A 21616-nucleotide genomic window follows, 5' to 3' on the forward strand; every position below is an offset into this window, starting at 1 on the left:
TCAGATTGATAAAAGTCCTTAGTCCTTTAGAAGGGATACTATCTCATTCTAAAATTGTATTTTATTAAAATAAGACTTCTGTGAACTTTCAGAGAAATAAAGGAAAGACATGATGAAAAATTTAAAAATTGAACATAAAAAAAGAGCTTTCCTGAAAAAGGGGGAAAATAAGTAAAATAATCTAAGTGTAACCTTAACAAACATCTCAAGTTTTGTACTTCATAGAAGTAAAATAATGCTCTCCAAAAGAGAAAAACATTGCACTTTCAAGATTTTTGTGACTCACAGTGGAATGGCAAGGAGTATGAGTGTTAAATGAAAAAACATTGCAAAATAGTAAGTATTTCTACATGTCTTTGATTTTGAACCCCCCTTTTTGGAAAAGGAAACAGAACAATCAAAACAAAATACATACAGAAGAAACAACATTGAGTACACCACAAAAACAAGTAAGAAACACATTTGCTAAAGAACCATCAATGTTGTTACCAGTGGGGGTTCCAGGGTTTGGAAAGGGAAGGTAGTACCAGTCAGAGGAATATCAGGACAAGGCACTTACGATGTGGACAGCACAAAGAAACAATTGGAATAGAGCAATAAATTTCACATCCATGTTGACTCAATAAAGGGCTTTCTATCTATTGCTAATGTTGGCATGGGACCAGAAACAAGAACTGCACATGAGGAAAGGTTGTCTTTATTCCCATAAGTTTCAACAGCTTTACTTTGGGAATAATAATTTGGGGCTGTAGGTTGCAAAATCAATGAAAATTACTCATGAATGTGCTTTTGCAGCCAATTCAGATGAAATGAAAAACAGGCTAAAATGCACATTTTACATCCCATAATTTCCTTGGGAGTCAATAAAATTGTTTATAATTGAGGATTAATTAAATATTCATAGACTAAGCATCATTCTCAAAAAACCCAAAACTAATAAAAACCAGTGCGAAAATCTTTCTCATCTTTGGTACTTCCTTTGTAGTATTTACAGATGGTAATTCACAGGATGGCAGACATAAAAGCTCAGATATCCTATAAAATCTACTTTGAAACTGTTCACTACAGGAGTCCCCTCACAGAAACACTGGCTTGGCTTTCTTAATGCTATCAGGTATTAAGACCAGTACTTCTACAGCTCTTATGTAAACTACTTTTCAATTAACTGAAAAAGGCATGCTTCATAATATTAAAAAAAAAATATTGCTATTTCAAGGTAACATATTATCAACAATCATGTAACTTTGAAAGGGAAAAATATAGTATTTTTTGGTTGGATTTGGTTTTCTTTGGCCTTGAATTTTCAGTTGCTGGATATTAATATGTAGGAAAAGATGGTATTTGCAAATATTATCCCTTTGTGCCAAGTAATCTTTGATGCAGTGATTACAGTATTTTGACACTGCTACTGCTCACTAACAAAGAAAACAAATGAAAAATATTATCCTTATCACTGCATAGAATTTTGTTAAGTTGCCAAATAGAAAATTTCCACTAAGAAAACAAATAAAACACCAGATCATCCTCCTCCCCAACATTTGGCTAATGAAAAGACATCTGCTGTGTTGGAGTTCTTTGTTTCTGCTGACTGGTATACTCATTTTGTATTTTAAATTCTCTTTTCACATGGTGAACATCTCATGGCAACTGCTCCTACAAAGCTCTTCCTTTACCTGAAGTAAGGAAATTTTGAGGTATAGCAACCATAACACACCAAGTAGCTTTCAGAATAAGGAAGAGTAAACCTGTAAACAGCATTGATTTCCTCTAAATGAGCAGTGCACCACCTCTTTCTTATATCAACTCCTGACTGCATTAGATAAACCTAGCCAGTGGCAAGTCCTCTCTCCTCACTATCCACCCTCAAATCCTCACTGGATCCACCACTGATTTCCTGTGCTTGCACAAACCAGTGCAGCAATAAAGCCACATTCAATACACAACAAAAATGCTACAGGAAGGCTAAAGCACAAGGCTTCGTGTATGTATATATTACTATTTTTTCCTTTTAACATTCATCCATTGCAAATATTGGGCTCACTAAAATGAAAACAAATAAAAAAAGAACAGGAAAGAAAAGTATAAAAAAGCTTGTTGCTCTTACATCTACTGTGTCAGTCACTGTGCAAATCCTGAGAAAGAGAGGAAGACCAAAATGGGAAGTCTGGATGTGTAAACCAAGAATTTTAGGATGAAAAATTGTAATATTAACAGAAAAATCACTCTAGGTTAGCAGTATTACAGGGAAAAATCTAGTGATATTCAGGAGCTGTACAATACTGACACAAAGCTAAGAGCAGGGAAAATAAGGAATAGGCAGTTATTTTTAATAATTACCACGCTCATGGGTGATGACTGAGGAAGGGAGGACAGGACAATTATTTCAAAGAAAAAGAAACAGGAAAAAAAGAAAAAAAGGTGAGAATTTGTTTTAGGAAATACAAAATATAGTTAGTATTGGTTTTGCCAAAATTAGTTCTGTACTAAAAGAGAAATATCAAATAAACAGAAAATGAAAAAAAATTCCCTCAAATGAGGAAGCACAAAAATACTCTTAACATCAGTAGAGTCAATTATGCAGCATTTAAAGATTTATTTATATTTGCATGCAAAAACAGTAATTTCTAGAAACAGAGGCAGAGGTAAAAAGAATAAGCCAATGAGCCAATATCTTGAGAGTCCATTTCAGAATCCAACATTTTGAATAGGTTTAGCTATGTACTAGTAGAAATGTTGTCCAAAAGAACAAAAGGTTGTGCCGAATAATCTTAAGTAAACATGAGAGTAATGGCCAAAAATTGTAAGATAGCTGTACCAGCACTCAATTTACCGTCTTGTAACCAAATTTTATCCGCATGGGTTTGCTTTTTTATCACTCATATAAGTCTAGAAAGATTTAATCTATAATTTAAACTGTGAGAGCACTTTCAGAGATGCAGAATTTTTGACTGGCCTTGAAATCATTCAGGCAAATGTAATAGTGAAAAATCATTATTTAAGCAGTTGAATATTAAAGAAATAGGCCGCATAAAAGACCTACAGGCACAAGGGACAATGAGATATGCAGTGTTGCTGGTATGAATTATGATCCCTCAAATGCAATAGGGATTATACAGTCAAGCTTTTTTACCTTGCTTTTAGGATAAAAACATGTTAAAAGGTTAGGTCACTGTAGGATTTAAACATAAAAATGCCCTGTAAAAAATTCTGAAGATAAGGGAAGAAAATGTGCTTTGGTAGCTCTATAAAGCACAAAAGAACGAACTTAATGTACTCAGACAATCACAATAAAGGAGTAGTAGAAGAAAGAAATTGACAAGCGAAGTAACAACACCAAGGATAGAAAGCTAAATTGGTTCAAAGTCAAAAGTAGAGTGAAAATTTTGCAATATTTCCCCAAAGACAAATAGGAAAAAAAAAAAAAAACAAAACAAAGAAAAAGCTTTTACCAGACTTTTTCCCAAAGAGCAGATAGATTTCCATCAACCTCTTTTATTTAATTTATGGCTTAAGTAAGTGGTGTGGTTTTCAGTTCAAGAAATCAGGTGGGAATTTTTAATTTCATTCTATGCTGAAACTGGATGGGGACTTCTGAAATGTTTTACATGCACAAACACTGCTGTTCATAACTGGAATATGTTTTCAATTTTACATGTAATGTCTTCACTTCTTCAAAATGATGAGAAACAGTCCTCTGAGATCATTTTGAAACTCAACACATGCTAATGATTTACTGTTGCTAAGGACTGGCTTAGGTATGTAAATTAAACATAAATCAATTTTAGGAAACCTGTTTTAGCTTCAGCCTCTAGATATATATTTACAAGGTTCATGGAATCACAGACTATCCTGAATTGGAAGAGACCCATAAGTATCTTCAAATTCTAAATCCTAGCCCCACATGGGACACCCCAAGAGTCACACCATGTGCCTGAGGGCATTGTCCAGACAAACACTGCTTGAACTGTGCCAGGCTGGGGCTGTGACCACTTTCCCAGAGAGCCTGTTCCAGTGCCCAAACACTGTCTGGGTGAAGAACCTGTTCCTTATGCCTAACTTAAGCCTCCCCTGGGTCCTTTCAAATTCAGCTTGATTCTGCAAAACTTCAAAAAGGTCATGGATAATTTCTGTTGAATCAATAGTACCTGATCCCTCTTCAGTCACCATGCCAAGGCCTTCTGCTTTGTTCTGACGTTCAAATGCATTTAGGTCAAGAACACTGCGGTGAGAAAAATTACATTTGTCCTGTGATTAATTAAATAAATGCAATATTTAATTTTGTGGAAGTTAAAAAGGATGTGTGATTTCATTGAAGTTTACAAGCATATTAGTCTGAAAAAGATACATCTCTGTGACTTGATATATGTGTCTGTTAGGAGACTACAAATCTCAGCTAAATAGCCTGAGCCTGCTTTTGCCCTGAATGTGACCACAGAATTCAGCTCTGTATGACTGATCAAAAAAAAGGAGAATGTATGCATTTAGGATACACATACTCATTTTTAGGTGCTATAAGGAAGCCAAGTCATTGACTACTTTTGTATTATAGCCCAATTCATACCAAGCAGCAAGGTCCATTACGAAACTGTCATTAGTTTCATTTAGTGTTTCTCTCCTTCCACATTCTGAAAAACTGAAGCTGCCAAAAGGGAATATGTATTCAACTAACCATATTCAAGGAAGGATGATACCTCACACATCTCATTTGTGAACCTGTGAGATTCTGCCTTTCAGGGCTTTGCATGTCAGCTGGTCAGGGATAACTTTTGTTCATAAGCAAAAATGGTTATAAAAGTTAGATTAACACAGAATTATGGCAGAACCTCTGCTGGCAAGAAACCTCACTGATTTCAAATGAAACTTGGCCACAGACAGCATTAAGAAAAAAGAATACATAATTAAGAAAAAAGAATATATAACGTGATACCTTGGATATAAGAAGACTGAATCACCTGATCCAGGGAGCCCCTTTCATGTTTTATGTTCACTAGTACATCATTTACTGATACAGTTCATTCTTAGAAATTATGTATAAAACATTTAAACACATACATTTATATATAGAATTAATATAAAAAATAAACCTGAATGAACAAAAAGGTCATAGTATCACCTCAATTTATTAAAATTCATTAATTTAATATGAAATTAGATATTTCATTACTTTTTCTGACTTCTAAGAGGTCCTATGACTAATTCTAGCAAATCTGGGGTTTCCCAAAACCTTTTGTGCTTACTTAGAATTGATCATTAACCTGATCTCTGCAGGATTACTGGATGCCTCCAGAGTTAAGGATTTGCCTCTGAGGAATGCTCCTAACTCTGGAGTTGCTTTCTGCCATATCTCAGGTAGACTCAAATTCTGTAAATATTTTTGGAAAGAGCTTTCTTACAAAAGCAGGTCCATATCACCAATATTTTTCCCCCACGAGCATCATCCTATTCTTTAACCCAAATCTAGCTCATCATAAACCCCTAGTGCTGTTTGCAAGGACTATGTAGAGGATCATTCCAGAACAATAAATCCCATAGAATAAAACATACATGCAAAATAATAAATTTTTCAAGTTGATATTTTCTTACCTACAGGACTGCATAAGACCAGCAAGGCTCTGAAAGAACCCCACGTCCTTTTTATCCTTGAGGTAGTCAAGCATTTTCTGCAGCAAACACAAATAATTTACACAGAGAGTTAATATTCCTATTATAATAACAACCTAGGTAACTTAAGACTATATGTATTCAATACTGTTAGTGATGTTGGTGTTTGGAAATATCTCTAATATTAAAGACCCTTGCAGAGAAAAATACAGATATCAAAATCATAAGCAACATTTAATGCTTATGTACTTTACAGAAAAGGTCATACATTTTGGTTATGCCTTCCGAAAGCATGGAAAATGAAGATAGTAACTAAAGTCAACACAGCCAGAAGAATTTAGAGTTTAATACAAATGCATTCTTGCTACTACTAGGCTAAAAATTTATGTTGACACTATTGTTTCACCACCAGAAAAGGTTTTTCTTAACTTCAGTTTATTTCAAATTATTTTAGCTGCAGTAGTATGTTAGCATTAATTTGAGCATATTTTAAATTTTTTTAGCTTTATTATAATGTCGAATAACTATCTGAAAACAGATTGCGATACCAAGAATTTACCGAGTGAACTGTGATTCTAGAATGCAATGAATTGTTGAGCAAAGAGATAGGATGATACCAGAGCTCTCCATTGTAAGAAAACCCAGAATGCTAAAGGTCAATCTTAGTAGGAAAGCTACAAGAATTCATGTGGTGAATGGAGTAAAACTATTTTTGCAAAAATAATAGGAAAAGTAGATAATAAGTAACCTCCAAAATGGGCAGCACGTAGGCAGACAGCGTTACCAAAACGTATCAGTGTAAACCCAAGTAGACTCAAGATTACAGAAAAAGAATACCCCAATCAACAACATTATACCAATCAAAGCAAAGAAATCCAGAGGAGGATGATAATAATGACTTCTAAAAATCACTATTGTTCCTCTCTCCCCACCCATACCACTCTTCTCAAGGAAGACTAAAAAGCTGATCTTAGGACCTAAAGGAAAACTGGAAAATTGAGCATAACCCCAGAAGAAACAGGTATAAATGAGACAACTAAAAAACCCAAGAATTCTAACTGCACTACTGATGCTTTGATGTTTTAAGAATGTAATTTTGAGTAGTAGCATTCCTATCAATCTAAAAATACTAATTGTTTCCTGCATTTTGATTCATTAAGTCTTTACCAAATGATTTTTAAAAACAGATTGTAGGATTAGAAATTTCATGATTTTCCAATTTAATATCATGACATCACAAAAAACTGGCAATGGCTCAAGCAAATAATTTCTACATTACTTGTAGTCTTTCATGTCAATTTCTAGCAAAGACAGCCCATGAAAGGAACATTATTTTGGTTGCATTCAGCAGCTTCACTTGGGACCTTAACTGCTCCCAGTTGTCTGCATTCCTTAAACTGTACTGCAATAATTTAGTAATGGCAGGTATAAACTCTTCTCAACATAGGAATCTTCAGTTAGTACAGAACCCTGAACATACCCTATATCAGCCTCTACAGCACTGCAGGATTCTTTTAACATATCAGACTTGTCCACTGGGAACCAAATTATCTTACAATGGATTAGTTATTCAGGATTTTATCAGCAAGAGTCTCATTGCATAAGCTAAGGATTTCTGAAGTTGTGGAGTTAGTGAAGACTGGGGTCAGCAATTTTGCTCTGCAGGCTATAGGACAATGGCAATCTCCCAAGAAAGCCTTCCCTCCCTAAGAATTCCTACAGAAGTAAATGATGTAACATAAAATTTCTGCCTTTCACCTGAAGTGCAAAACAAATCTTTTAGCCTTGTAAACAAATAATAAATACCCATCAAGCAGCGTACTTTTGTATACAATTTTGTTCTGCAAACAGGAGTAAGAGGATAAACAGTATGTGACAGTGACACTACCTAATGTGCTACTACAGCAATAATGACCATGGTATAAAGACCTATACTGGCTAGAAAGGTAGAACAAACTAGTATCTTACCTGCTGAACAGTAGAATTTCCTCCATTTAGGATTGCAATTCCTAGCTTTAGGGTTGCTGCAACCATTGGCCCCATCTCACCTTAAAATATTATAAAATATATTTTTGGATCATATTAAAAATAATAATGCTTTATTAATTATTTTATCAATTAAATGAATTGTAAAACTGACCTATTTTTCCTTAATTTCTTCATGGGTGCCTACAGACATAGTGTAATGCGTATAAATTACACAGAAGAAGCAAAATATAAGGCAGGAATAACTAAGTTCAGTGAATATAAACCATGTTTCAATCACTAGGGCATCAAACAGTTGATTTAAGGGTGGGGTCACAATGATAAACTGGCTTTCAAAATTACCAACATGTCCCTTCTGCATGAATATCTGGATGTTTCCTTCTGGTTTATTCAGAAAATGACAGTGACCCAAGCATTTAATTACAGTAAACAAAATTTATAGTCAGGAGTTTTTAAAACATCACTATTGTGGAAAAAAATCACAAAAGAAAAAAAATGAAAGCATAAAACCTTAGAATAAGATGGTTTCTACGGGAAAAAAAAATCATCATTTAAACTTCTGAAATGTTTTATCAAAGTACACCAATAAAGCAGTTATTTGATGAATGGGAAATAACAAAAGAACTTAAGTCCACACCTACTTCAGAACTGTATACATTCCAGAATTTAAGGGCCATTTTGTCATTCAGTGCTGCTAAAGTTATGAAGCAATTCACCCATCCTCAAAATTAGCACTAGAAAAATTAATTACAACTACAAGAGAAACAATAATCTCATTAAAGTAATTCATTATACTTTTCTGGATTAGCTGTCAAAAATTTTGAAATTTCAAGTTAATTTTGAAAGCAAATCTTAGAGCCAAACATATGCATGTTGTGCCCAATGAGACATAAAATCACTTCAAAGTTCATTAGAAATAAGGTTTAAAGTTTAATCTACACACCAAAACCTTACCTTTACTTGCACTGATGGTCTGCAGAACCATCTCAGCAGCACCTCGATCATGCAGTCTGGCTTGTTGATACAGAAGTTTTTGCTTTTCCATTTCTTTTTCCTGAATAAAAATTCCGGTCATTTAACATGAGATTTGAGTTACTATCAATCCTCCAAAGGTTCTTGGTTTTATCTTAGTATATGGGCTCTATGGCAACATCATGAACTATTTTAATACATACAAGGCTATTGGACAAATAATTAACAGGTTCAAGTAATAATCTCCACTTGGTATTTTTCTTTGATATGCTTTTAGCAGTTTATCTGGAAAGACTCATCTCAATTGTGAATCATTAGGTTAGTTCAAAGCCCATGCTCATGATATATACTGCATGTATCAAACTTGCACTTTTGTGCTGTGTTTTTGTGCAACAGTTCATACTCTTAATAATCTTCTATAGTGTGACCATAACTTCATACTGCTCAGTATGTGACTCTTGAGTTGTAAGTTGTTGCTGAATACCAGAGTAAAAGAAACATCTCAGAATTTTTTTCAAAACATATCATTATATTACAATATAGATTGCCCCCCTACTTACAGAATATTTGATAGAATACACTGTGCTTTTATATTTTGTATTCTCTAGCGGCAACAAACAATACTGCATGGCGTTGCTTGAGCAATGGTGAAGTTTCTTTTTTGTAATTTAAACTACTACTGAAAACATAACGAGCATAAAGAGCAAACATAAAGGCACAGTTAATTCCAGAAGAGTTTCAACTTTCATCAGGTTAATTGAAGTTTGCTGGAGAATTGAGGATGACTAAGCAGTATAAGTTGCAAAATGGAAGTTGCATAGAGCCCTATGACAGCGAGTCCATCAGATGGCGTGGTAAAAAGCTTACTCAAAAGGAACATGACACAATTAGTTAGTATCATGTCCAAAAACACAACGCCCAAAACATGTATGACCTAGAAGCAGGAACAGCTGCAGCAGAAGTAGCCAGAATGACAGCTTTGCTGCCATAAACTTTCCATCCAAGTTACGGAAAAAATACATTGGAAGATGGAAGAGGTTTAAAAAATGAAGGCTTGCTAAATAGAGGATATGAGTAATAAATTAAAAAAGAAGAGGTAAAAAAGAGAAATATGTTCAAATGAATGAAAAAGAAACCTTTAACTCAAAAGCAAACCAACACAGACATTTATGCTGTTACCAGAGAGTTCTCGCCGAGGCTGGCAAATTTGTTTCTTAAATCTTTGATAATATCGTGCTGCGGAAACAAAATTCATCAGGGTTTTTTTTTTCACACTATTAGCTCTCCTGTGGTTAAATTGTATCTTTCTTTTTGCTTTAAATTATGTGACAGATCTAGATGGAGGCACAAAAAGGAAAAAAAAATGGCAGCGTTGCTTTGTATTTAGCCATGCTAGGGTTTGAAAGTTTTGCCTTCATGTTTAAACCTCTTCCTGGGAGTTCAACAAAAACAAAACAGAAACATACACTCACACGCACACACACACCACATACACACAAACTACCAGAAAATCATTACATCACAGGTTCAGTATGGCTACAATAAAATATTTTCATTTGCTTCAGAAGCCTCTGAAAGTTGATCAGCCTTTCTTTTCTTAAAAACTCTTTCCTATTTCTAGATACTTTTAGTTTTAGACACAACACCTTTTCATCTTTCTTTCATTGCAAAATTTACCATTCACAAGCCTAACACCAGCTACTAACTACTTTCATTGTTCAACATTTTTTATAAGAATATCAAATATTTATAAGAATGCTTACAGTGAGGATGAATCTGCATAATCTACAGACTAACTTCTTGCAATGGCAGTATAGAAGAACAGTAGAAAGAGGCATTGCCAAACAGCTTAGGATGAGAAAAGTGGCATTTCCCATGGAAATCAAGATGTGTAGGATATTAGTAACAAAACAGACCAAAAAAAGAAAACAAACACCAAACCAATTCACCAACAAAAACACCACAGGCATTTCTCTTAGAAGCAACCATTCTTTGATGATAACCCATAAAGATCATGGTTCCTTCTTCGGCTTCACAATGCATTTTCACTGTTGCTTTCTCCCTGCCAACTCAACACATATATATAAATATATATGTGATGGCAGAATTTACATGAAGAGGGCCACCCATTGCCTACAAAGCATACTAAATTAGTAAGGGTATCCCCATTTCTCTAAGATGTGCTTACTGTTTACACTGTTATCTGTGCTACCAGTTTCAGCTTTTTGCACTTTATCCACTTGCTTGCCAGTTGAAGTCAAGAAACGACCAAAGTAATTAGCCAATGATTTGAGCTTTCTGTCATTCACCAAACCATTACAACAATAGCAAAAATACTTCACTAAATGAAACATTTAAAACAACTGAAAAGAATTAAAAAAAAAAAAAACACAAAAAGAAAAAACAACCAACCAACGAAAACACAGAAAAAACACACCCCAAACCCCAATCCTCAATGAGGAACAAATCTACTTCATCTTGGATGATTTCCACTCATATAGGAAGAAGCTGACCACTTATAAATGTACATACATGTGGTCTCATATTATAGACTTTTTCCAGCATTCTACCAAACCAAGGAAACATCTGAATCATATTCTTTGAAAGTAGAGGTCCAAATATTTTCTACTTCTTTCAGTTTTTTGGGGTTTAAATCATTATGAGCAATCATACGCCAAAATAAATTAGCCAAAACCACAATTTTTAGTTTGAATTTGTAGACAACAAACTTGCTAAAACTAAAGAGAAACTTTAACTGACAACTGAAATTCTTAAACTTTCTTGTAATTCATACAGAGACTGATTATTGGAGCCTCCCTTTGAGCTAGGACATATGGAGGTTTGTTTGCTGCCACCACTAAGCTCCAAAATACAGACCACTGGCATAAGATCCTACTTTTACAGAGCTTTTTTTTTTTAATATGAAATCATGAAATTAAGCTTAAGAAAATAAGAAAATATGTAAAGAACAGAAATTGCTTTCAACTCAGCTATTAGAAGATGAATGCTTCGCCTTTGAATTGTCTTCATATTTTTTCAACACTTCTGCTTAGTCTAGAAAACAAATCCTATTAGGCAGGACTTACACTGGCAAAACATCTGTTCATTTCAATTTCAGGCATGCATAAGTATAAGCTATGTAATTAAAATATCAAGTACTCATGCATAATACTTCTGTACCTTTTTATAGATACATATTTATAAACACTTCAATCCTTTAAGTTCAATATATGTTGGTTTCTGCTCTATAAAAAATATGATTTTTTTCTAAATCCCTCTTTTGGAGTTCATCATTGAAGTATCACCGCTTGTTGTGAGGGGTTTGGACTCAAGGACCTTTAAAGGTCCTTTCCAACCCAAACTATTCTATTAATAAATAATGTATTCTGTAATGTAGGAGTGAAACCATATATTAGGTTCCATACAATCCATTACATGTAGAGAAAACAGATGCAAAACACATTTTTGCATAGTTATTTGAATGTTAATCTTCTTAGAATTGATAAATTGAATATAGAGTCTGATCTTAATTAACAGAATAAATAGTTACTTTTTGTAAATATGTCGTATATGGACACTCAGTGGTTTATCCAGGATTTGTGATACTAGGAGATACAGGTAACCATCTTCAAAGGGCTGGACCTTTATGAGGTTGCATTATTTGTATATAAAGAAACATGAAAATTTTTGTCTGAGGAAAGTGACAGCACAATGTATCATTTTGTCAAAAAATTTGTGAATAAGGAAGTCTACTAAAAAAGTTGCTACCAGTAACAGGAATGAAAAGAACTGATATAGGAAGCTCTATTTCCTCAATTTCTTTTCTTCCTGTGAAGAGTCAATTTAAATCAATTTAATACAAATGAGTTTAAAAATAAGAGCTAAATTTTGATTCCTTCTTTGAGTTCCCATCCTACAAGTATTTAGTGCACATTAATATGTAGGAGTGACTCAAATGCAGAAAATTATTTGCATTTAGCTAGTGAAACAGTTAGATTTAAAAGAATTTCTTATCAGATGGAATCAAAGGAGACAGTGACACCAACTTTACAGGTTGTTCAATTGAGCATCTGTTCAATAAGACAAAAAGTTAACTTTGAGACAAAGAGGAAGGGGCAAAGACATCTGTAATAACTCAAAGCAAATACTAGCAGGTAAATGTTGACAGGAACATACTAACATACAGAGAACATTATTGTCACATCTACTGTTCACACTATTAACCCAATTTAAATTAATTGTACAAAAATAAGACTATCCTGCATGAGATATGAGCAACAGAACTGTCAGTAAAATACACTCAGCATTTTCATCCCATTCTAAGCTTGCCCAAATATCTCTCTTGCTCTGAATGCAAAAGGATCCAAGACTTCAAACACCACACATTTTTAAAGTCTAGAGGAGCAGTAGACTTTTATCCCCAAACAAACTGAACAGTCACACTTTTCACATGGATACACAGGATAGAATAAAAGAACTGCCTTCAACATTGACGTTGGATCACCAGACAGAAAGAAACACACAAATACACATACAAAGACACACGCATGTGGTATGTACAGTTTCACATCTGCGCAACTGATTGATGCCGTGTATGAAGAAAGCAAGGATTATTTCTTGTTGTGCTTTTGTTCCCTTTTAAAATACTTCACAGTCAGCAAGAAAAAAAAATGTTATGGAGCATATAAGATTTAGTGATAACAAGGTAAGCAGAGTGATAGATATGTAGTATTTGAATAGCTGAATTGTTGGAATGAAAAAAGAATAAATTATATTATTAGATTCCTTATATATTTCCTTTGGGGTTTTTGATATGCACTTTGTTCAAAATAATTACAATACCTTTTAAATAAATTTTTGTGAGCACATTCATCTTCCAGAATAATGCCTTTATCATATGAAGCCATATGGAACAGACCTGTGCAAATTTTTGGAGGTGTAAGAGTAAAGTTGATCCTGAAATACATCATCTCTCCCCACAGATGCCAGGGAACCTCTTTCTATTGTGATGTGAATGTTAATACAAGGCTAGCAAATGAAATACCAAAATCTCCTTGCTCCTTTCCATGGAGAAGGCTACAATTGCCATAGGAAATGAAATTTGAAGTTACGGACTGAAGTCAGGCCATTAGCTAAATCTGTGCATTTCAAATCTCAAGCAAGTAATCTTTACTTACTCTAGCTGTCATTAACCACAGAAAAAATAACTGTATTTAACCCCCTCAGAACCAAAAACTAGCTACTCCACACACCATACCTTCTCCCAGAATATCAGCCTTGCAGCACCACCAGCAAGTGGCCTGAGTCAACAGTGGGAACTGAGACTTTGACCTGCATGAAGCAGGCAAATAGTCAGCTATATAGCCATGGGACATCTTTCAGAAACAAATGGTGAGGCTCTCTTGATGACACACAAAAGGCTGAGCAAGAAACAGAGCCAATAAAACAATTAACAATGAAGTTTCAGAGCTATTGCCTCTATGTTCTTAGAAAAAACATAGAAGAACTATGAATCATTTAAGGTAAGGAGTATCTAAGGAGTTTCTGTCAAATACTATAATGCTGAAGGCTGAGAACTCAGTTCCAAAGGATCTGAATCAGACATGGACTATGATTGATGCTCTCTCTGTGACAAATATTGGAAACAGAACTCTACCACTACGTCAGAAACGCCTCTCTGCTAAGATACAGAAGAAAAGTTCCACTCCTTTCCCTTAATAACCACGTAAGTTGCTTTACTAATTCAAATTAAGTTAAAACCAGAAACATAACTGATGCACAAAAGGCATGAACAGCAAAACAACATGAACAAGCCAAACAACACTCTGTTTTCCCCAAAACAGTATCACAATTTTACACGGCATATTCTGCATAAATAATTCCTGAAATCTTTAAAGAGCTTGCGCACAAAAAGGGTTTGGTAGAGATGTCATGCTGAAACTGAAATGTTAAAAATTATATCAAGACCCTTTAGTTGAACTTATCCAAGATGTTGGGCCTGAAAAATCACAAAATTAGACCCAGACAAATACACACACATTTTTTTTGTTTTACCTTGCTGCGTTGTGATCCTGTCACCTTAAGGAAGGGCAAGGACAAGAAGCGAAATAGTAATAAGAAAAAGAAGTCCAAATTTTTTTTTCTATAGGTGACTGACCAAATACATACAATAAATTGTCTTTTGAACATTAAATACATTATTTAAACATAAGTTTCACAGCTACAATAAAAATAATAAAGAGAAAAAGATGAGTAGGATCTTCTCTCAAGACAAAAAATTGAATGCTAAACAAAGAACCCATTACAATTTAGGTAAGGAGCACTAACAAATTTCTTACTGATAGATTTTTCATACACCTCAATGACTTCCTATTTAAAAATTTTCATATCTATAAGCATGAGACTTTTGATATCTAACAAGCATGTAGAGGCTAACTGCTAAGACCCTATAGGAATGAATAGTCTTTGCCAGTGGTATGTCATATACTGCATTCCCAGGGGAAAAGAAAAATAAATCAAAAAAACGCACTGAAACTTGGGTTCATAATGAAATATTTACCAAGAAACAAAATTTCATATTTTGAGGATATTACTTGTAACTCAACTGGACTTCTGAGTGATTGAAAAGAATTTAGTATTTATATTCTTTCTGATTTCTTTATACAGTCAAATAGGGAATATGTACTTAAATAATTCAGTGTTATATCATGTAGCATCATTTAGAAAACATACAGAACATTCTATGTCCATAAAGCAATGGAGTAAAAGTAAAAATGACCCAAACCACTCCTCAATAATCAGAACAGCACAGATAGTTTTACAGCAAATCAATCCTTATATTTAGAATGTAAAAAAAAAAAATCAAAGTATTTATTTCATGTTTCTGTGTTTTAGTAGAGATATGAAATATAAATAGTAATTGATTTGAAAGACACAAGAGACACCTTTTAATGCCAGAATTGTAATATGCCAAAACACATTAAAATATTAAAAACATTAAAGAGCTAATTCCCTCAGTGGCCCTCTGAAGAGCAAAATTTCTTGCAAATGTCATTTTATTAATGGAAAAAGAGAGACAGATCCCAGAGCAAACACAGGACAAGGAATCAACTCTTACACTTGTAATTAACTCATGTGTATATCCTTAAACAGTGATGATCACTAAAAACTCAGCATTAAACACTAATAAATACAGAGCCCCTATTGTCAACACAAGCAAAAATTCTTAGCAGTACTAATGAACAGAAGTTCACCACATTTTATTAAGAAGTACTAACATATGTGTGAACATAAAACTACTGTATGAATTATAGGTACTGAATGTAAATGACTACTGCAAAAAGTAGTATTATGGTATTTTAAAAATCCAAACTAATGGTAGGACCGAATAATTTAAAAGATTCAGTCTGTTATTATCATACTTTTAGACTAAGTACTATCTGTAATACCTAACTAAAAAGTTAAAGGAGATAAATTTAGATCTACTAAATTATTCTCTGTTTAATCTTGTGTAATACTTTGCATGTTTTTATTTCACTAATATTAATCGGGGGACTTATATCTGCCATATCCAGCTTGTGACATGCAGTTCACTGGCATAATAAGCTGCAGTAAGCCATGAACCAAAAAACATAAATGTCAGCTGGAAGCTATGAAATAATGTCTAACATGACAAGAAAACAAAACAAGTATAATCTTACTTCAAAACTCTTCACTTCTTCTTCACCATCATCATCTTCTTCATCATGGCAGCTCTGATATCGTGTAGAAAGGAAACATTGCTGATAACTCACAATTTACAGGTAACACTTTACAAATTAATTATCTTGATCTTCTAAACTAACTTAATTAAAACACAAAATAAGCAATAGGTATCAAACAAGTTACCTTTGCCATAATGTCAGCATAAGCCATATACAGGAAATCTTCTTCTAGTTTGCTGGTTAACAGACAGAGGAAAGATAAAATGAGAAAGATTAATTACAGTAGAACTGAAGTGCCAAAATATTTTTAAACATCTTAAAAATATTTTAAAATAACTTCTATGCTCATAATTACTAAAGTATTTTTGGAAAATAAAGACTTTATTAACTTATACAAATAGAAAAGTATAGCCAGCTACAAACACAGTACTCAGAAATTCATAAACATCTTCCAGTAAAGTGAATACAGTTAATTTTTAATTATACTTAGAATATATTTCATATTCAGAATGTAACTGTCAATAGGGAACACAGACACAAGACAGAGGAGTAGTGAGCCCTGAACACAGTATCCATAGCTGTGAAAAAGTCATATTAAAATCTCTTTACATACCACAAGCTAAAGAGGTTTGAGTGTAACTCAAACTCACCATAAGTTCATACGCACGGTTTGGCCTAGCTTATGCAATCTCGCTTGAAAAGAGACATAAATGACTTCAAATACAGGAGTAATCTGAAAATCTGCATACACTCTGAAGTGTCTCACACCATCCCTACCATTTTTCAGTCAGGGCTGTTCGACTGAATAGCAGAATAAGTTGATGTAAAGGATCAACTCTTTTAAGGTTCTCATCTTCTTCTGGTGGTTCCTCTCCAGGTTTCTTTAGGGAAAAAAAATAATTTAAAAGTATATTTAATTCTCTATAGTGAAAAATGTTTCACTCTGTGCAATTTTCTAATCATTTAATATTAACAAAGGTAATTTTGATTTGAACAACCAGGAGGAAGCAACTTCCAAGCAAAGTATGACAAAACTGAACCCCGACTGTGTTTATGGCCATGAAGACTTACAAAGACGATGCCCCTTGCAAAGCTTTGGATTTCTTCTCCTCATAAAAATCAACTCTCTTCCCTAGATTCAGAAAATAACTTCAGTCTTACTCTGTTATCCAGAACTAGTGGAAACCACATGCCATCATTTATTATTATACTGTCTGTTGCTACGTTAACGAGCTTCATCAGATAAAAAAGAAAATCCTGTTTCAAGTCTGTGCTAGGTATAATGCTCACTGAGAAACTCTGAGAGACTTTGAGGGAGAAGAAATCCAAACCTGAAGCTTACCAACAGTTTTAGACAGCTACAGTCTACCAACAACACTAATGTTCGCAGGATGTAGAATTTTAGGACAAGTACAATCAATAATGTACAAAAAATATTATATATAATTCAATAATAAATATAAATGCATAAAGAGGGTTCTTTTTCCATGTGGTTATTTTTCTTTCAGTTTTAGACTGAAAGTTTTAGCTTTAGTTTCAGTTTTAGCTCTAGTTGCCTTTCTTTGAAAGAAAATGTGGTCCTAAATACTACAACGACAACAACGAAAGCGGTGTTCTGAAAAGCATCTATACAAACCTCTGACTTCTTATTGTTTGCAAAAAGACATTTTCAGAAAGCAAGTTTTGCCTATCAAGTTATTAAAAAAATTGCTTCATCCAGACACTTTTTTCTATGCAGAATATAGAAGCTCAAAGAAAATTGGTTGAATAAAATATGGTCACTCTTTGCCCTTGTTTTCATCTAGCACTATACACCAAAATGCAGATAAAAAGAATTCCATGCATTGATAAGACAGAATGAGTAATACATTATTATATTGCCATACATCATCTTTTAAGCAATAAGGATAGGTTGGTCACTTCAGAGATACGAGGAAAATGGATTGTTGTCTATTAAGAACACAAATTTTTCATGCCAGAGAGATTCCTGTGGGAATGCCTATAGCTTTCTATGAATACTACTATTTCTATGAAGTCCACCTTTCTCATGCAACTGTACCAAACATGACTGGCTGCAGCTGAGAATTCCCTTCAGCTGATGTCTATGCACAATGGTTGTCTATGCACACGGTTCCATGTGCCGTTCTATGATGGCCATACAAGGTTTCATTTCACATTTTTCACTATGTGATGATATTTACAGTATCAATAACAAGACCAGAACAATTATGGATGTCTTCCCCTGCTCTTTATTTCAATCTCATTTAGAACGCTGACCTTCTCTTTTAATTAACTGACAGTATTCTGTACTTCATAATGATATCAACCAGGATATCTCCTTAATGCTATAAAAACTGATGAAACAAAAGTGCAGAAGTTGAGTTAATGTGTTACTAGTTTACATAGATTTATTGAAATTAAATGGAGGATCAAATTCACCAATGACTAAGTTAAGGAGAACTCATTATTAAGCACAGCATGAACACTAGAATCAGTGATTTTCTGAAATTTCTGGCAAATAAGTATGCTTAATATTCACCATCTTGAGACATTTGCCCTACAATTATTTAAGTGTAAAACAAAAAGCTTTACCTGAATGTAACATAAGAGGGTAAAAAAAATAGGTTGGGTAAGTTTTAGCTGTCATTTCTAAATGTTGAAGATTTAAAAAATATTATTTTATATAATTTTATAGTATTATTAATATTTTATATAATCTAAATTTCTATTAAACAGATTGTTCTTACAATTTATTACATCCAATTATCCACCAACAATTATGTCAAATAAGCTTGTGTTCATATAACCTATTTATTTAAGCAGAAGCATTTTTACAATTAATAAAAAGTGCTGAATACCTCACGATGCTAACATGAAACATAAAAATCTAGTTGCCTCAGAGGCTTGATATGTTGAATCAGAATTAAGAATCAGCACAATTAAACTCCTTAAAAAGAGCACAAGTGAATTCTTTTATCCTTTAGCTTCACAAGTGGAAGAAGAAGATTCACTTCTGTATAACAGACTTAAGGAGAGAAGATTGAGGGAGAAAAACTGCACGTGTAAGTTCAGTTCTCTGCTTTTATGTGAGGGAAATGCTTAATTCCCAAATCCCAGAAAAAGCTTTTACCACCCATCCATAAATCACTGGGATCTGGCAAAGTCAGCTGTTGGGGAGGATGAGACAAGAAAGCCTTTTAAATATGACTGCCTGGCAAAAGATTTTGGGAATATAGAAACTGTAAGCAATATTGAAATGAAAGCAACCTTTGAGATACCTTAGTTGCTGAAAAACAATGATGTGACCAGTTGAATGTAATCCCCCCTGGAGGAAACAATTCCCTCTGCAAGCAGGCAGGCCTAAGAGTCAGAGCAGGCCTTGCAGCTTGGCAGATGGGGCCCAAAGAATAAGATTTAGGGTTTAACACGTAAACACAGTATGGTAATGTAGTGATTCTTATAGGTTGTGTGGAAATGTTATAAGATATGCATGCTGTAGTAGATTGGTTAATGCGAATCTGCATATTCAACATTGAAGATGATTTATTGTGTTGTAACGGGAGCTTCGGTCTCTTTTTGCTCTTTTTTCGCTCTCTTTTGGTGCTTTTTATCTCTCTTCTCCCTTATCTCTTTGCTCGCTCTCGCGCTCCTCTTTGCGCCCTTTTCTTTGTCTCTTTGTCTTCCCTCTGCACTTCTTCACTCCCTCCTTTCTACATGCTCTCCGCTCTTAAACCTTTGCCATTGACTCTCTTACACTTTGAGCCTCTCTTCTCTCGGCCCTGCTCCAAGCTGCGGCTGGCAGCTCGCAACAGGGCCCTGCACCCACGCCCTTTGTAATAAACTACAAGTTATGTGACTTGGCTTCAATCTCATCTCCGTCCGTCCCTACCGTGCGTGACCCCCGGCACTCCTACAGTCAGCAATAAAACAGCTTTGACTGTATTTGTTCCTTTCAATAATTTTTACTTAGCAGAAAAGAATGGTCAAGGTTCTCAGTATTGAGAAAGAACTCACTATGGCAAAAAAGATTGTAGTGTACTAACTAGACAGAGTTAAAGGACAGGGAACTTGCCTATGGTTTCTGGGTCCTGGATCAATTAATTTTCCTATTTAATATGTGAACTGTCCAGAAACTTCAGACAACCCTTCAAGAATACATCAGAGAGCCCAAGGCTCCCCCTTTCTCCCCTTCCAGATGAGTTCTGCTACCCTAGCCTAGGCTGTGATTCCAACTTGCCAGTTCAATAAACTTTTAACTCCTTGCTAAAGCAGGGTATAGTTTCCCTAAGAGGAAACTTCACCAGCAACACAAACACATCTTTCATGACGTCCACAAAACATTCTGTGTCAGATTCACAAAGCTGAAACTCAAATTCTCACCCTTCTGGGAGTGAGTGCTCTAAGGCAGCAAGAATGTGATGTAAATTTATTTAAAAGACAGATGGAGTTTGGTGTGCTCTTTTTAATGAAAGGTGCAATACGTGTCTCCCAAAGAGAGCAATGGAAACACACAAATCCATATTTTTGGGGAATTAAAAGGGAATTACTGTAGGTTTTTTTCCTTTTTTTAAAATAAAGGATGATATAAAAGCCAGGTCAGTCTGTTTCTGTCCTCTCAGAGAGTTTTTCACTCAAGCTACTGGTTGGCAAGGAGCTATTAATAAACTTAGCAGATATATGGGTTCATCATGGAGGTAAGGAGATAATCCTTTATGTCAGTGAAGCCAAATTACCACGCTAGGCTATTTCCTTACATGCACACACCTGCACGTACATGCACACGTGTACACATGCACACTCATGCTCCAAACTGCTAAAATAGAATTATTTTTGAGACTGAACCTGCACTATTTAAAACACTTGCATTGTGTTGGGATACATAAGGATATTTAAAAGGCTGTATCCAAAGCAAACATTTGTAGAAGTCTCTTGTATTTTCAGAGTAAGAATAATATTGCTCGTAAAATAAGGATGTCACTATAAATTAATTCTGCATGTGTGCTGGCAAAACTGAACTTTCAAAGTCTGTCTGTGTTGAGCTCATTGCTGCTGATTTCCCTTTCACTATTTTCATCCTAATTTTCAAAGTTTTTTACAACTTGGGTGACTGGTTTTAAGCATAATCTTTAAGGAGTAAAAGCAGATTAATATTTTTTTTGCTAATAGAAATTTTATGGTTTTCTTCCTCTCTCTATTACAGCGAGCAGGCTCCCCTTACAATAAAAAGACTTATTTCAGATTGTGTTCTGTTGGACCTCCCAGGGACTGAATCAGTTCCTAGTTTCTTGCCCAAGCTGTGAAAATGCTACCTTTCAGAGAGGCAATTGTAAGGGATGAGGACCCCAGACTTAAAT

General features: G+C 34.4%; 1 protein-coding gene across 15 annotated transcripts in view; it reads right to left on the minus strand.

Moving 5' to 3' along the window:
- Window positions 1-21616, minus strand: part of RYR2 (ryanodine receptor 2) — a 383167-nt gene that overhangs the window by 39155 nt on the left and 322396 nt on the right. For 3 of the 15 annotated variants that reach the window (XM_064708448.1, XM_064708450.1, XM_064708447.1), the window contains 10 exons: window positions 17040-17143; window positions 16447-16498; window positions 16260-16313; window positions 14614-14637; window positions 9739-9795; window positions 8542-8641; window positions 7570-7649; window positions 5584-5660; window positions 4146-4219; window positions 2338-2355 (listed from right to left, as the gene is read on the minus strand). In XM_064708448.1, coding sequence (XP_064564518.1) covers window positions 2338-2355; window positions 4146-4219; window positions 5584-5660; window positions 7570-7649; window positions 8542-8641; window positions 9739-9795; window positions 14614-14637; window positions 16260-16313; window positions 16447-16498; window positions 17040-17143 — 640 coding nt within the window. Of the gene's footprint in view, window positions 1-489; window positions 555-2337; window positions 2356-4145; window positions 4220-5583; window positions 5661-7569; window positions 7650-8541; window positions 8642-9738; window positions 9796-14613; window positions 14638-16259; window positions 16314-16446; window positions 16499-17039; window positions 17144-21616 lie in introns of all 15 variants that reach the window. The other 12 variants (XM_064708461.1, XM_064708456.1, XM_064708455.1 and 9 more) reach the window with 8 other exon arrangements.

Source organism: Zonotrichia leucophrys, chromosome 3, assembly GCF_028769735.1.
Source record: "Zonotrichia leucophrys gambelii isolate GWCS_2022_RI chromosome 3, RI_Zleu_2.0, whole genome shotgun sequence".
Lineage (NCBI taxonomy): Eukaryota > Metazoa > Chordata > Aves > Passeriformes > Passerellidae > Zonotrichia > Zonotrichia leucophrys.